The 14,875-nt window shown below is 38.9% G+C and overlaps 2 protein-coding genes across 2 annotated transcripts; one reads left to right on the plus strand and one right to left on the minus strand.

The window, feature by feature from the left end:
• Nucleotides 1-103: 103 nt before the first annotated feature.
• Nucleotides 104-4,664, plus strand: ppt1 (palmitoyl-protein thioesterase 1 (ceroid-lipofuscinosis, neuronal 1, infantile)). The gene is made up of 10 exons (XM_058377588.1): nt 104-246; nt 661-764; nt 1,566-1,675; nt 1,798-1,925; nt 2,020-2,090; nt 2,318-2,420; nt 3,195-3,285; nt 3,471-3,569; nt 3,648-3,719; nt 3,913-4,664. The coding sequence occupies exons 2-10, from the start codon at nt 668-670 to the stop codon at nt 4,033-4,035; spliced, it is 894 nt and encodes a 297-aa protein (XP_058233571.1). The 5' UTR covers nt 104-246; nt 661-667; the 3' UTR covers nt 4,036-4,664.
• A 635-nt stretch (nt 4,665-5,299) lies between these two features.
• On the minus strand, nt 5,300-13,274 carry cap1 (CAP, adenylate cyclase-associated protein 1 (yeast)). Its single transcript, XM_058377586.1, has 13 exons — nt 13,122-13,274; nt 10,191-10,295; nt 9,886-9,986; nt 9,700-9,777; nt 9,442-9,585; nt 8,945-9,030; nt 8,757-8,862; nt 8,458-8,635; nt 7,711-7,886; nt 7,462-7,585; nt 7,218-7,300; nt 6,594-6,737; nt 5,300-6,475 (listed from the first exon to the last, which is right to left on the minus strand). The coding sequence occupies exons 2-13, from the start codon at nt 10,291-10,293 to the stop codon at nt 6,392-6,394; spliced, it is 1,407 nt and encodes a 468-aa protein (XP_058233569.1). The 5' UTR covers nt 10,294-10,295; nt 13,122-13,274; the 3' UTR covers nt 5,300-6,391.
• Between the last annotated feature and the right edge of the window lie 1,601 nt (nt 13,275-14,875).

A 14,875-nucleotide genomic window follows, 5' to 3' on the forward strand; every position in this document is an offset into this window, starting at 1 on the left:
AATCTAACATCTCTTTCGCCAGCCATTCCCGGAAAGCACGGCGTACACAACCTGGTTTAAGGATGAATGTGCGCAGCCGTTGCGCTGTGTGAACACACCCGTCTCTCTCTCGCTCTCTTCTGGTTTGTCTTTAGCGAGTCGATCATGTGACTGGAGAAACCGGAAGACTGTTTAGGATTTTTTAATCGTCTGTGTGGACCACTGCACTCTAACACATGTAGATTGGCCGAACGTGACTCTTTTCAGGTATGCATCTTTCACCCATGATATTAAATACTTTTCCCAGTTTGTTTCAACATTGTTGTACGATTCGTTGCTGAATTCAGGAAGTGACTTGGTGAGTGCGTAGTTTTGCAGTTGTGCATTATTATCACTATCATTTAACTAATTGTACGTCTCGATCAGTCAGAGTACTGGCCCCTAATCGATAAAAGCATATAACTCTAATTAAAAACTCAGTGTTGTGCTTAAATCCATGCAAAACCTGCATGGCAATTAATGACGTCATAACATGGCCATGCGCTTATTTGTGTATAAGAAGCACTTAAGTATTTCTTTCTCCTTCAGCCTGTAGCATTTCCCTCCTGAGCAGTCACGTGCTGTACTGTTGCTATCCTGTGATCCCTGTGAATTGCTCACTTGTGTTATTTTCCTCTGCAGACTAAACATGGCATTGCTGCTGCTCTTTGGATCACTGCTTTTACTCTCAAGAGCAGCACAAGGGTCCAATACCTCCATCCCGTTGGTCATATGGCATGGAATGGGTAAGACAACTACTATGTCCAGTATTAAGTAATATTAACCAAGGCCACGTGATTTTCTCTATCATTTATAAAGTGCAAATGCATGTAATAGTGGCATGCATTCATTTCTTGTATTGCAATAGAGAGTAATATGTAACTCGAGTGAAAAATGCAGGTCGGTGGATTGCTGAAGGTAAATTTCCACTTGGTGTGAAGTGTGTAAATAGTGCCCTGTGATGCACTGATGTGCTATGGTGTCCTGGGGATAGGCTCCCTTACAAGGATAAAGTGCTTACTGTTAATGAATGAATGAATAAATGATATAAAGTTATGACAAATGTTTATTAATCTTTCATAGGGAAATTCAGAGTGTAAATATTGCGAAGGCAGCGGCAAACTGAAAGCCGAGATTTAAAATAAATCCAGACAGAAAGGATAAATTACCACCTAAGGGTTTTAAAATAAAATTAATATTATCATAGCATATTTTTTAAATGTGGCTAATGAGCTGAACTTAAATCAGGGAGTGCACCATTAAGTAAGCTTAACACCAAGATCAGATTAATCAAGGCTTTTATTTGTTATTTGTTTATTTATGGTTTTTAATATCATCAGCCATACAATAAAATTAATACAGGGTATTCATGTAGATGTTCCTGCTTTGTTAATGTTAATTAATGTTTTCAAAGCAGGAACATCTACATGAATACCGTGTATTAATTTTACAGGGTGTTCATGACTAGGGAAACGTACTAACTGAAAAGTGTCATCCAATAAATAACAGACCTCTCACACAGACTATTTTCAATTGTGTTTGTATAGGAGATAACTGCTGCAACCCTATGAGCATGGGAGGTATAAAGAAAATGGTGGAAGCGGAACTGCCTGGTATATACGTGCTCTCTCTCATGATTGGAAAGAATATAGCAGAGGTAATCACGTTAAATATCAAGATACATGTAATGTTTTATTTTTTAGCTTGTGTTTTCTGTCAAATAGGATATTGTTTTTACATTGTTTTTGTTGTTGTTTTGCTTATTAATCTGTATTACAGGACACAGAAAGTGGATTTTTCAGGGATGTTAATGATCAAGTGGCCTTTGCTTGTGATATAATAGCAAAGGACCCTAAACTGAAGGCAGGATACAATGCCATGGGCTTCTCTCAGGGTGCACAGTTTCTGTAAGTAGTGTGATAATGGAAGCAATTCATGATGATCTGGAGTGTGAATAAACATTTTGATTTTCTTTCTGCTTTGTGCTTTTCTTTTCCTCAGACGCGCTGTGGCACAGAGATGCCCTAACCCTCCAATGAAGACTCTCATCTCAGTCGGTGGACAGCATCAAGGTAGGGACATGTGTGTATATTGTTGAGTCCCTGAACTTGTGAATATGACTTATAACGTCAAACATAGTTAACTCGGGTAAGCACAGTCTGTATCACATTTCCAAATGTGATGTGTTATTAATACTGAAGTTACTTACTAACTTGCTCAGGTTTCATTGTCGTGTCATTTTCATTTCATGTTCCTTTTCATGGTTTCTTAGTTGTTCTTGTTCTGCTTTGCTACACAGGAGTTTATGGTTTGCCTCGATGCCCTGGTGAGAGTTCTCATATTTGCGATTGGATCCGAAAGGCACTCAACTCTGGGGCCTACACCGATGCAGTGCAGAAACAGTGAGTCTGTGGTTTTTAGATTATTCATGGCCATGGAAAATCTTTTATCTTTATATAACAGCCCGGTTGAATTGACTAAGTTGTGGTCAGTTGGTGTTGATTTTCTGTAACAGCCGCTCTGTCAGTAATGTGACGGTAATTTAAATCAGAGGTCTATATTAATGCATTCTTTCTAATATGTTATAATTTCTATAGTAACAGCTGGATGCTTCACACCGTCAAAGTCAATAAAAAATCAACAGATTTAAAACAGTGATGTTATTTTAAAGTGATAGATGTATAGTTGGTGATAACTATCCTTTTGCAAGGAGATGATTCTTTAACATTTATGCAAGGAGTCTTCACTGTCAGTGCTTTGTACTGGTCAGTAAGTTTTTCATCTTTGGAATGTCTCCTGAATCGGGTCTTTGCACATACTCGTTTCTTTGTAACAAGACAAGCTGCGCTTTCTTTGGTCCTCTTAACTAGAAGCGAACAAAAACAAAGAGGCTGGCTGCTGAAAACCATATATTATCCTCTAACATTAATGATTACATGAACTGATTTTTCTCGTCTATGTAATGATTAATGCACATGATCATTAATTAATTATAAATTGCTGGAAAAAGGCTGTGGTACTTGAGGAATAAAACACTTTGGGACATACTGTTTTTGGGAAATAATAAACTTTGCCATGGCAATGCATCACATCACCCTATTGTTGATTATTTTCTTATAAATTCTCACCTCAAGTGTTTTATTTCTAACTTATCTGTCCACATGCTTTTGCTATAGCTTGGTGCAGGCGCAGTACTGGCACGATCCACTCAACGATGACCTGTACAAACAGCATAGCCTCTTTCTTGCTGATATTAATCAAGAGCGGGTACGTCTGTGTTTTTCATCAAGACTTGTTTAGAGGAAGCCTGTCTTACTTATTTTTTTCGCAAGTGGAATACATAAGAATCTCATTGATAAATTATTATTGTGTTATAGGTTGCTTGTACAACATTTTCTGGTTTGAGATAAGAATATATGATCATATCCGTACTACATTTCCATTTCCTAAAGGTGGTGAATGAGACCTACAAGAAAAACCTCATGACTTTGGAGAAGTTTGTAATGGTTAAGTTTCTAAAAGACACCGTTGTGGACCCTGTGATATCCGAGGTAACCAAAGGCATTCAATTCTGCTTACTAAAAACTTACCGGTTGCACACCTTTGCTTACATTACTTCCTTATTTCAGTGGTTTGGCTTCTTCAAAACTGGTCAGGCTAAGGAGACTGAAACTTTGCAACAAAGTGCCTTATATACAGAGGTAAGCATTGCACAGGTGGCCCTGTCCTAGGTAAATAATTTCTACATTTCTGTCCTACGTTTTTATTCCATCAACAATGAGAAATGTCCAAACTGCAATAGGGTTCAGACCAACAAGTTTCCGTTCTGATGCCTGTTTTGCAAGTGAAATTTCAAGCCAAGAAACCATCGGTGTGTTCTGTAATGTTTTGTAGGATCGCCTAGGACTGGCACAGATGGACAAAGCTGGAAAGCTGGTGTTTCTTGGCACTGATGGAGATCATTTACAGTTTACTCAAGAGTGGTTCAATGCCAAGTTAATCCCCTTTTTGCGGTAATCCCCCAGCTGGCTGTGGTAATACCAGATCAATAACAAGAAGACATAGAACACCTGTGCTCACATACCCTAAAGATGAACTACTTATCCAGATCAATCTAATGACACATTATGTACTAACTAGAAATCAGCTCAGTTTTACTGCACTGACGTTTTCCTTTGTTACACTGACCTGAGTTCAATCAGATTCACTTGAACCTCAACCTAAATTCCTAACGCATAAGAAATAAAAAAATACAGGTCTAGGATCTAAATTTGAGATAAAAACCTGTAAATATTTGGACGTCTAAGCAAGAGCAGATGAACCTGATGTAACTGAACTCAATCTGAATCACAACATATCTACAAAGGTTTCTATTCATACTGTTTTTATTTGCTGGCTTTTATGTTTCTTGATGTTTTAAGACCAATATTTTAGAATTAATTTTGGGTTACTTTTCATTAATCAAATATTTTCAATGAAAATCTTTAGCAAATTCAAATTATGCATCTCTTTATCCGTCAAGCTTCATGACCTGGGGTTCAGGTTCTAGTGTATCTGATTTACAGTACCGACTAAGTTTGCATCGCTATCAAGTTCTGTGAATGTGTATTTTGTCTCAATAAAAAGTCTAATTTTAAAATTCTCAACCATACATTTGTTTTTAATAATGCTTACTGGACTCGGAATGTCAGCGTTGTGTTATTTATTGTATACTCGGTTCATCAATACTGAGCTTGGGGAAATGCAGAACATAAATTCATTTGTTGCTGATGTTGGCACAATAACACATTTAAAGGTAATGTAGATATCTTTATGTGGAGTTGTAAAAGTTTTAAAGGCTGCTTTCCCTAAGCTGGTAAGTAGAGAAATAGTGTGATGGGGTTTGGGAACCTGAAGTAAGAGCACAGCGCTGATTTGCAGAATAAATCTAAAAGTATTTCTCTCCCTTGGGGAAGATTTTGATATGCTGAGGGTGTTTAGGTTCAGGTCATGTAATGCTGAAAGCTGTATATGGGTGTGCACTTTCTTTGTGGTCAGGCAGTAAACCGAAAGCTTGATATAGTTCCACTAGTATAACGTTTATAATGGTTAAGTGTCTCTGTTCTCTTTTAGAAAGTACAAGGGAATTTAAACAAACTTGGTGGCGTAACATTGATGACATTTGCTTTGGTGCACATGCCTTAATTATTACTTCATATGACAAATACAACTTTATAAAAGTGACTAGAGAATTCAGTACTACAAAATTCAATCCAAAAAGTAAAGACAGAACAACGTGACATTCGTTGCAACCATTTTAATGGCATCTTACTCCAGTACTAATAATGAGCAGAATTAAAATTGTTGACCAACTAAAAGACAAAACAAATTAATAATAATAGTAAAAAAAAATCCACATGGCCTGAGTGCTATGAGAGGAAAAGGATTAAGAGGATTAAGGAAAAATAATGGCCACTAGGTCTACCTGAATTTGCTTACTAACCCTCATACGAAATAATTCAATAAACGATCAATCTGATGTTGCCATCTAGAGTCTCAACAGGAATTCTGCCCCTGCATTTGTGCCTAACAATTTTGAAAGAGAGAGAAAAAAAAAAAAAAAAAAATTGTCCACTGTCCTTACTGTACCTCATATTTTCAGATATCATGGATTACTACTTTACAGTGCTTTTAGAGAATGTGCTCTGTGCTGGAATACAATAAGAAATGGAAGAAATCTGTTTATTACTACTATATCTATTCCTGTTGTTTCAATGGTAAGAGCAGGAAAATAGACCAATAAGACAGTATGTAATCCATCATTTTATCCAATAGTCAACCAAATTTGGTCAAGAACACAAATCTTGGTTTTAATTAACCCAGAAACATAAATAAGGTCACCAATGTCTGAAATGCACTGATTTTTTCTGAGGAAGGTGTATGTGTGCTTTAGGACAGATAGAGAGAGAGAAAAAGAGAGGAAATAGAAATCACTAGGACTCCCTCACCTGAACACAACTTCTACCCCAATCATGTAAAGCATATTAAACATATTATATAAGACCAACAAATTTGACAAAATAACTACCGAATATAAAGAATATATGCATAATTTTGGCTGTTCACATTTTATTTTCCTTGGAATGCTTGAAAACAGCAAAACGACTTGGCAACAAATGAATTGCTATTAAACATCAAATGGAATGAAAAGGTTCATTATGCTGCATAAAGCAAACAGCCATTTCATTGGCTGAAAGAATGTTCAGCCACGCCTCTTATTGGCTTATGGGGAGTGTGGACAAGATTACCATTTCAGTTTTGTTTGTGATTGGCTGGTTGGTCAGTCAATCAGGTAGGCATTGGCAAAGGGGGTGAAGTATCATAGATGAGGCCTTTATCCTGCAATCTCTGTGGCTGTAGTGACCAGCTTTTTGCCGTCCCAGACGGTTTTGAATTGCTCAGGGACAGGGATCTCAGTCTGGAGAAATGAAACAAGAACACAAAAAAAAAAACCAAAAAGCAATAAAATTTATTACTGTCATCTTACACATTTGTATTTCTTCAGCATTTCTCATATAATTCACTCCATCACTCACAAATTCTCCGTCTTTGCCAGGCACCAGCACATTCATCTCTGAGCTCTTGGCACTGACGATCTCACAGGACAGCGAGTTCTGACTCAGGTACACATGGCATCCATCTGTTTTATTGATGGAAATGGTTGGAACCTTTCCAATAACCTGCATATACAGAAAACATTCACATATGTAACAACAGGTGCGCTAAAATATTAAATGTCATGTAAGGCTGTCACGACAGATCTAGCATTCAAGTACATTTCTATTCACTTTGTTTTACATGTTTGAACACAGTAAAGTTTTCTGATCAGTAACATCTAACTAAACATTACAGGTCTAATGACATCTATACCAGAACATTACCAAGGTTCAGTCTTTAAGAAAAGGATGGAAAAACATACATTGAAATAATCACTTTTATGATGCCTATTTGTTTTTATATCCTTTTACATTATTTCATAATTTGTAAAAATTAAAGGGAACGTAATTTATGGAGCACATCATTCTGAACTACTTTTCCTATATTAAACAAGTGATATTTATTCACCAATTTTGTTTTGATAGATTCATATACAGTAAATTAAAGCCCTAATCAAATGTGTTTCCCTCTTTGGATTGAGTCAATTTTATAAGTGTACTCACCTGGACTTTAACATCCTTGCAGTTGATCACCTCCACAATACCGACAACATCATCAAAAACAAGGCCCAATTTCTTGCAGTTGTCTGCAGAGAAAGTGACATGATTTTATTTTTTTTGTTCTACACATCCTCAAGCTCAGAAATGAATTTTAAATGTGAAACGCATATGCATATCATTGTCAAATATTTTGCAAAGCAAAACATCTCAGTGTCTCAGTGAACCGGGGTCGGTGTTGTATCCATACCTAAGGTGATGGAGTTGATTTTTCCCTTTATCTGCAGAGTGCTGTTGTTGCACTTGAAGGCATAAACCACCTGTTTGAGCTCCGTGTCGCTGATCACAAGGCCCTGAGCACCTTCCTGGTTCTCCTGTTAATTACATTGAAAAGCCAACAAAAATTGAGAAGATGGAAGCAGAGGGGGAAAAAACAAAAAACAACCTTAATGGTGGCAGTGATAATTCCACAGACTCTGTGACGATCCTTCCCACTTACCACTCTCCATTTTTTGCCTTCCAGCTCCAGCACTGGAGGCAGAGTGCGGGCTTGGGTAGTGGTGGCAGCTGGCCGGGCAGCTGAGAAAGGTTTTGGTCCTGACTGCAGAGGGCCTGTCTGAGACCGCAGCTGAGGATTCTTGTGGGTCTTCTGGTTATCAGACACATGCTTCAGCCCTGGATGTGTATTAAATAGACATGGATTGTTAAGGCATAGAAAAATGACCTTGTCTTAACCCCAGTACATTTATGACCACTTTATTGTATCAAACAAACTAATGAACTGAATAGTGAATTCTCTCATTTACATTTATTACTATAGAGTTACCCCTATTGGGTATTGATTAGCTAATCATCATAAATGCTGCATATTTACAGCTGCCTTATATTCTCCATAAACACTCCCATTACTATTACAGCCTCAAAGTACATGCTGCTAAAAGCAACATTCAGAAGCAGGAAGGGTTTTAAAAGCAACATTATTATAACTACACCACAGAGGTTAACTTTTACATCACAGCTACCTTTATAAAATAAATCAGTTCATGTAATTGTGGCATGCACCATTACTAAAATTCAAATGATTTATTTGTAAACAATCATAATATTTTTCCCTTAATCTCTGTGAGCCAACTACCTTTAAGTCTGTCTGACCATTTTGTTTACAGCCAGTACCATTAAAGAAAATCAGACAGAAAATTATCATAATTCAGTACACACTGTAGTAATGATCTTTGACTAATTTTACCTTTAGTAATGTCAGATCCCTTGTTGAGGGAGGCAAAGAGAGCATTACGGTTGGCAGAGCCTGCATCTCCACCTCCTGCCTTGTCCAGATCAGCAGCTGGAGGAGGTGGGCCAGGAGGAGGAGGAGGAGCTCCACCGCTTGGAGCAGCGGAAGCTCCAGATGCTGAGGCAACTGGACCCTGTTGTTCACACAAAAACATAGAAATACACCATTATAATTAGTAGAAAACCCAAACTATATAACAAAAAAACCCCAACAACAGCAGCAATAATAAAAACAGAACCAAGACAATGACTCACAGTCTTGCTCCAGACCAGTCCGGTGGTGTGATGTTGCTTTATGTATGCTTGCAACTCAGTCCAGATTGACAAGTAGGCCTTGACCCAGTCCACATGAGTTTTGTCCCTACAGAAAAAGGCAGAGAGAGTTAACAAAACACAAAATATGGGAAAACCAATGTGTAAATAAGCCTTTAATAAGACTTTACTTGTCTTTGTAATCCTTGAGCACACGGTTTGTGTAGAACATGGCTGCATCCTGCATTTCCTTGACATAAGGACCTGGCTTAGGGGCCTAAAAAAATGAGAGACAGAATGAGAGAGAGAGAGAGAGAGAGACAGACAATGAGAGAGTGAGAGAAAGAGAGAGAGAGAGACAATGAGGGACATTTTCCACCAAGATTTCAATATATGTAAATCTTAACATACAGTTGAGAATGACAGTAGAACAAACACACTTTAATGATCAAAATCTACTGAAGTCTCATCTCTATTAATGTTCAGTAAAAATTCAAGACAAAAACGCCTCAGGCTACTAGGCTGAAACACAGAGCCTTTGTCAACAGATGACAGAAAAAAGCCATAGAATTCTGACATATTGTACAAGACTTTTTCCTGCATGAATGAATGGATTGTTTCTATCAAATACACACTGGGTTTTGGTAAATGACTACTCTCACACACACAGTAGGCTGACCACACTCACCATGGCGACCCAGCCGAGGGCAGGGACACTTTCGCTGACGGCGGAGAGGTGGTTGAAGAGTGGAGAGGAGCGGTGCTGCTCCCTGAACGCCTGCACTTGCTGAATCACTTTAGACACTGGGGCCAGCAGAGATGTCAGGATTGCCTAAGACCCCACACGTATGACAAATTAGACCAAGATAAGTGCAAAATACCTGAAAATCATTTCGCAAAACTCATCTTTGATCACAATTCTTAGTACCACGTCTATTTTACTCACATCAGAGGGTTTCTGGGAGCTGGAGGCCGTCACCAGAAGCTGCCTCTGAGAGGTGAAAGCTTGCTTCATCATATCAGCCTGCAGAAAATTCAGATTACAGAATACTGAGCATGGCAGAAGAAACACATCTGTAGGTCACAAGAATAGTCATTAAAAGTGCTCATCAGTAAGCAGTGATTTACATACATGCTTCTGAACATCGCCACCAATCTTCTGACTCAGGGCGAGGTATTCGGCAACAGGGCCTGAGATCAGACCATCGAAGGCCTCAACATAGGCAGCCACAGCTACAGACAGAGAGCAGAGTATGAGAGGATGTTAAAATCATGAAACAGCAAGGCAAATGCAATGTTTTTCATTCAAATTCCCTCCTCACTTTACTATCTAAAAACAGCCTGGGTTTGGCACTCAGATGTCTTTTGCACTCCAGCAAAAACATGGTTTGCACCAGATCAGTAAAAAGGAATGAGACAGCGTTTAGTTTGCAGTACCTCCACCAGCCGCAGAGCCACCTGTGCCTCCAGTGCTGGAAATGGCTTCCAGACGGCCAACAGCAACCTCCAACCTCTGCACCAGTTTCGCCAGCTCTGCCATGCCTATCAGAGAGAGACGTACTGTTAGTGCAGAGAACATGAAATGACTAATCTAATCACTAACTAGAAGGACAAACCTTCACTCGAATATGCTATGACATTTTTGTTGAATGTACTGCTAATCATGAAGAAATAACAAGCACAATCCCCATAAGCTCCACAGACTGCAACATATAATGTAGTGACCAACTCCCAAAAAAGAGAAACGTGTCACAACTCGTTTCTCAGGGGAAAGAAAATGCATACCTCACACTCTCGGAAGAACAAACTACTGAGAAACTATTCAAATTAGGATTTGAATGAACATGACATTTAAAGAATATAAACGAATTTCAACATTTTGGAGACAACAATGTCAGCTGCCTTGCCTACTGTTGGGAGATTTTGGAGCAGAATCGTCCTTATTTGCTTATCTCTCTCGCATACACGTGTAAGCTTACAGCCTCATGGAAGAGAAACCTGATCCCCCAAACCAAATGACTGACTCATTGTGTCCACCTGAGTGCCTCTGTCCAAGAAAAACACAGGTAACACAGGTGTGCCACCAAGCACCTGATTCTAATGAAGCCTGGTGTTATTCTGTAGGGGAAACTCATGTAGCAATTATAACAGTTAGCAAGATTTCTTTTACCAAGTGAATTCTGTATGCACACAAGCAAGAGAGGATATACCAGGGGTGTCCAATCTTATCCGAAAAGGGCCGGTGTGGGTGCAGGTTTTCATTCCAACTGAGCAGAAGCCACACCTGAGTCTACTGAAAGCCAAGATGTACCGATTAGCCAGTTGGAATCAGGTATAGCTTCTGCTTGGTTGGAATGAAAACCTGCACCCACACCGGCCCTTTTCAGATAAGATTGGACACCCCTGGGATATACAGTGTAGAGACCTGAGGCATTGCGAAGCCTCTCAGACAGATCGGGTAAATATAAAGCAAGAAGGAAAGGGAAATTGAGAGAATTTGAATGCCAAAGCAAATAACCTGCAGGCTTCCTTTTTGTCCACTTTCACCTGTCCCAAGAGCACAAATCCACGGTTCAGAAATGTTTCCCCAAACTATAATTTCAACACTTTTGATTCCCAGATGGTTCAAACGTGCAAGAAATGTATATTTGTCCACCGGAAAGCATGAACACCAAGGGGTTGCCAGCAAAACCACTAAGGCTAACATTTTTGTGGCTTTTAAATTAATTTAACACACTGTTGGTCAAAAACTGTCCATTTGGGGCAACTCGGTAGGAAACTGATATTTAAGACAACTTGGTAGGAGTCAGAAATGTAGTTTCAAGTCCATAAGAATAACATAAAACTTCAGGTTTACATATGCAAGTGTAGAAACAAAGCAACATGCACAAGAGCAAAAAAATTATATAAATAATAACCTCTCTGTTATCACAGTGTGATGAATGTTAGACAACACCACTGTTTGGTTATGAAACACTGAAAATATACATAGTATATTTTATGGTTATGGTGTTACTGTGACAGTCCATGACAAAGGACATCCTGAGCCGATATTTTGACAAATCTTGCTTTTTGGCCCAGCTGTTTACATATGTACAAGACTAGCTTACCAAAAAAAGCAAAAAAATGTTCGGAGGCTGATAACAGCAACTTTTTTTTACCAGTATTATCACCATGACTGTAAAAAGCATACAAGAAACTGCAGTGATTACTGTAGTCCTTAATCCCTTTGTATTTACCTTAAGATCATGACCTGAGGAATGTCCTACAAACGGTTGCATGTTTTCTGGACTCCACTTTGGTGTTCAAGTGGCAAAATTATTCATTTTTGGTCTGGCATATTGATATCATTGCATAAAAATCCTATAACCTTAGAATTAAAAGCAGAGATCGCATTTCTTTACAGCAATCTCATTAGAATGTGGTCCATAATTAAATGGGGAAGAACAAAAATCACATCTGAGCTGTTTACACCCCCCCCCCCCCCCCCCCCAACAAATCGGTTTCAGAAATCTGGGGAAAAATATATGCTGGAATTAATTGTCAAAGTAAAAAAAAAACAAACAAAAAACAAACAAACACAGTATTGTATTCAAAAGGCTCAGGCCTACAATCACTAGGCTATAAATGTTAAGTAGGAAACTGTATATGGCTAGGTGGTAATGGTTTAACAGCCTTGGGGTTAGGCACATTTGCAAAAAATGGAGACATAAAGGAACGAAGGTACGGTTTAGTGTGGACAAAAAACGGGTCATTTCGGCTCGGTCTTGGGAGAAGTAGGCCAAATGACATCCATTCTTAGAGCAGGCTGTGTGAGTGGTGCCATATTCACTGCAGTGTTCAATAAAAGATGTAGTAAAGTATATTAACTGGTTAAAATCAAAAACTAGTGACATGATAGTAAAGGAAAGATTTAAGACAGTGGATTTTATATGATTGAACAACTGCATTTAGAACACACACACACACACACACACACAGAAAGTGCAACACACACACACATATATATATATATGAAGGCTGAGTCTCCTGCTATTTCCTGGAGCTGTGAATCTGCTCACTCTGCACAAACAACAGAAATGCAAAACCAACCTTTCTCTCCAGCCGTCTGATTTAAGTGAAATACTCTGATTTATGATTGCACATTCTTTAAACCAAAAGAAACATCCTGTTTTGACCGGCTTTGAGCTTTAGTAATAAATAAACACGCCTAACTGAGCAGTTCTCCATGCCGTGTCATCGCCTGTGATTTCAGATGAAGGCTGAAAGCCGCAGAGCCTCTTTGTCATAAACAGATTTATACCTTTCAAGTCCAATAAGATCGATTTGCTATGACAGACGCATGGCATTATAAACTCTTTTCCTTACCTTACGCCGTGTGATGAGCGTTAATAAGTTTCAGACGAGCTTTTTTTTTCCCCCAGTCTAAACCAGTGGGTGTGTTTGGTCTCTCGGTTCCGTGTCTCTAGTCTTCCTGTATCTTACTGAGTTCCCATCAGCCCCCGCGCGCCATTTCCGCCCCGGCTCAACAACGCACCGTTCGGCTTCCTTATAAGGGCAGAGAAGAGGAGTGATAAAGTGAAGAGAGAAAAAAAAAGAAGCAGGAAGAACGAAAAAGAGGGAAGATAGCACAAAAATACAACTGCTGGAAGATAGAAAAGGGAACAGTGTTTCCTCTCCCAAAGCAGAAATAGATGGACTGTCATTTGCACGGACTTTAAAAATGATCCTACACAATGTATATGACATTAATGCAAAGTACACTGAAATCACATTCAGCATATTGCTGTTTCTATAACTTGTTATATATATATATATATATATATATATATATACATTTTGACATTCTCAAACACAACCTTACTGCAAATTATTTAATGTAGAGGTCTGTTTGGGTGTGGCCACGTGGAGGTCTTTACAGTTTGGGCGTGGCCATGTGAGTGACAGGTGGCAGTTACCGCCCTCGTAATAAGCCTGGCTTCAGAAATGCTTTCTGAGGTTAAAAATTCATTGAGCATGGATTAAATCACCCAGCAAACACCATACATGTAATTGAAACTAGTGAAGAACTCTGAATGCCAGTTCATGACGTCAGTTTAGCATATATTTTGCATCAAGACACTTTGTAAATATGAATATGTGTACATAATTTAGGTGGTGCTGTGAAAGTGTGCTCTTAGTTTGTTCTTGCCCCTATGCAAACACAAGTTACCGTATTTAAATATGCTTCCGTGTTTCTGACTGCTGTTTTGACACAACTTATATACACCGGACCAGACACAACATTATGACCACCTGCCAAATATTGTGTTGGTCCCCCCTTTTGCTGCCGAAACAGCCCTGACCCGTCATGCCTTGTGTATTCTGACACCTTTCTATCAGAACCAGGCATTAACCTTTTCAGCAATTTGAACAACAGTAGCTTGTCTGTTGGATCGGATCACACTGGTCAGCCTTCACTCCCCACTTGCATCAATGAGCTTTGACAACCTATGACCCTGTGCCCGGTTCACCACTGTTCCTTCCTTGGACCACTTTTGATAGATACTGACCACTGCAGACCGGGAACACCCCACAAGAGCTGCAGTTTTGGAGATGCTCTGATCCAGTGGTCTAGCCATCACAATTTGGCCCTTGTCAAACTCGATCAAATCCTTACGCTTGTACATTTTTCCTGCTTGTAACACATCAACTTTGAGGACAAAATGTTCACTTGCTGTCTAATATATCCCACCCACTAACAGGTGCCATGATGAGGAGATAGTGAGTGTTATTCACTTCACCTCTCACTGCTCATAATGTTATGCCTGATCGGTGTATAATTTATATATATAATTCTGAAAGCTACTGGCTATAGCTTTAGGCATTACGCAATACTTAAAAACTGAAAAAATTACGAGTTTAATAAGTTTTTGTTAACTGAACTTTGCCTTGCCAACTCTGCTATCTCACTCTCTAGCAGTGATTCATTAGTGTACTGATAAAAGGTCAGGATGGACTTGGCTGTAATCAGTGTATACTGTGTTAGCATGTATAAGACTATAGTTTCGGTTAAGAAATCAGGTGGTACATCCAATGATACCGCTGAGAAAGATTAAGATGAACTGGAAGATAAAATCCTG

This window comes from Hemibagrus wyckioides, linkage group LG24 (assembly GCF_019097595.1).
Source record: "Hemibagrus wyckioides isolate EC202008001 linkage group LG24, SWU_Hwy_1.0, whole genome shotgun sequence".
NCBI classification, from domain to species: Eukaryota; Metazoa; Chordata; class Actinopteri; order Siluriformes; family Bagridae; genus Hemibagrus; species Hemibagrus wyckioides.

Excerpts from the sequence above, each read along its gene's own strand:
- ppt1 (XM_058377588.1), top strand. The coding sequence starts at position 668 with ATGGCATTGCTGCTGCTCTTTGGATCACTGCTTTTACTCTCAAGAGCA. Across the intron at positions 2,421-3,194 it reads ACCGATGCAGTGCAGAAACA|CTTGGTGCAGGCGCAGTACT; the intron begins GTGAGTCTGTGG and ends CTTTTGCTATAG. Across the intron at positions 3,570-3,647 it reads TGGACCCTGTGATATCCGAG|TGGTTTGGCTTCTTCAAAAC; the intron begins GTAACCAAAGGC and ends TCCTTATTTCAG.
- cap1 (XM_058377586.1), bottom strand. The coding sequence starts at position 10,293 with ATGGCAGAGCTGGCGAAACTGGTGCAGAGGTTGGAGGTTGCTGTTGGC. Across the intron at positions 9,987-10,190 it reads TGGCTCTGCGGCTGGTGGAG|CTGTGGCTGCCTATGTTGAG; the intron begins GTACTGCAAACT and ends CTCTGTCTGTAG. Across the intron at positions 7,586-7,710 it reads AAGGCAAAAAATGGAGAGTG|GAGAACCAGGAAGGTGCTCA; the intron begins GTAAGTGGGAAG and ends TGTAATTAACAG.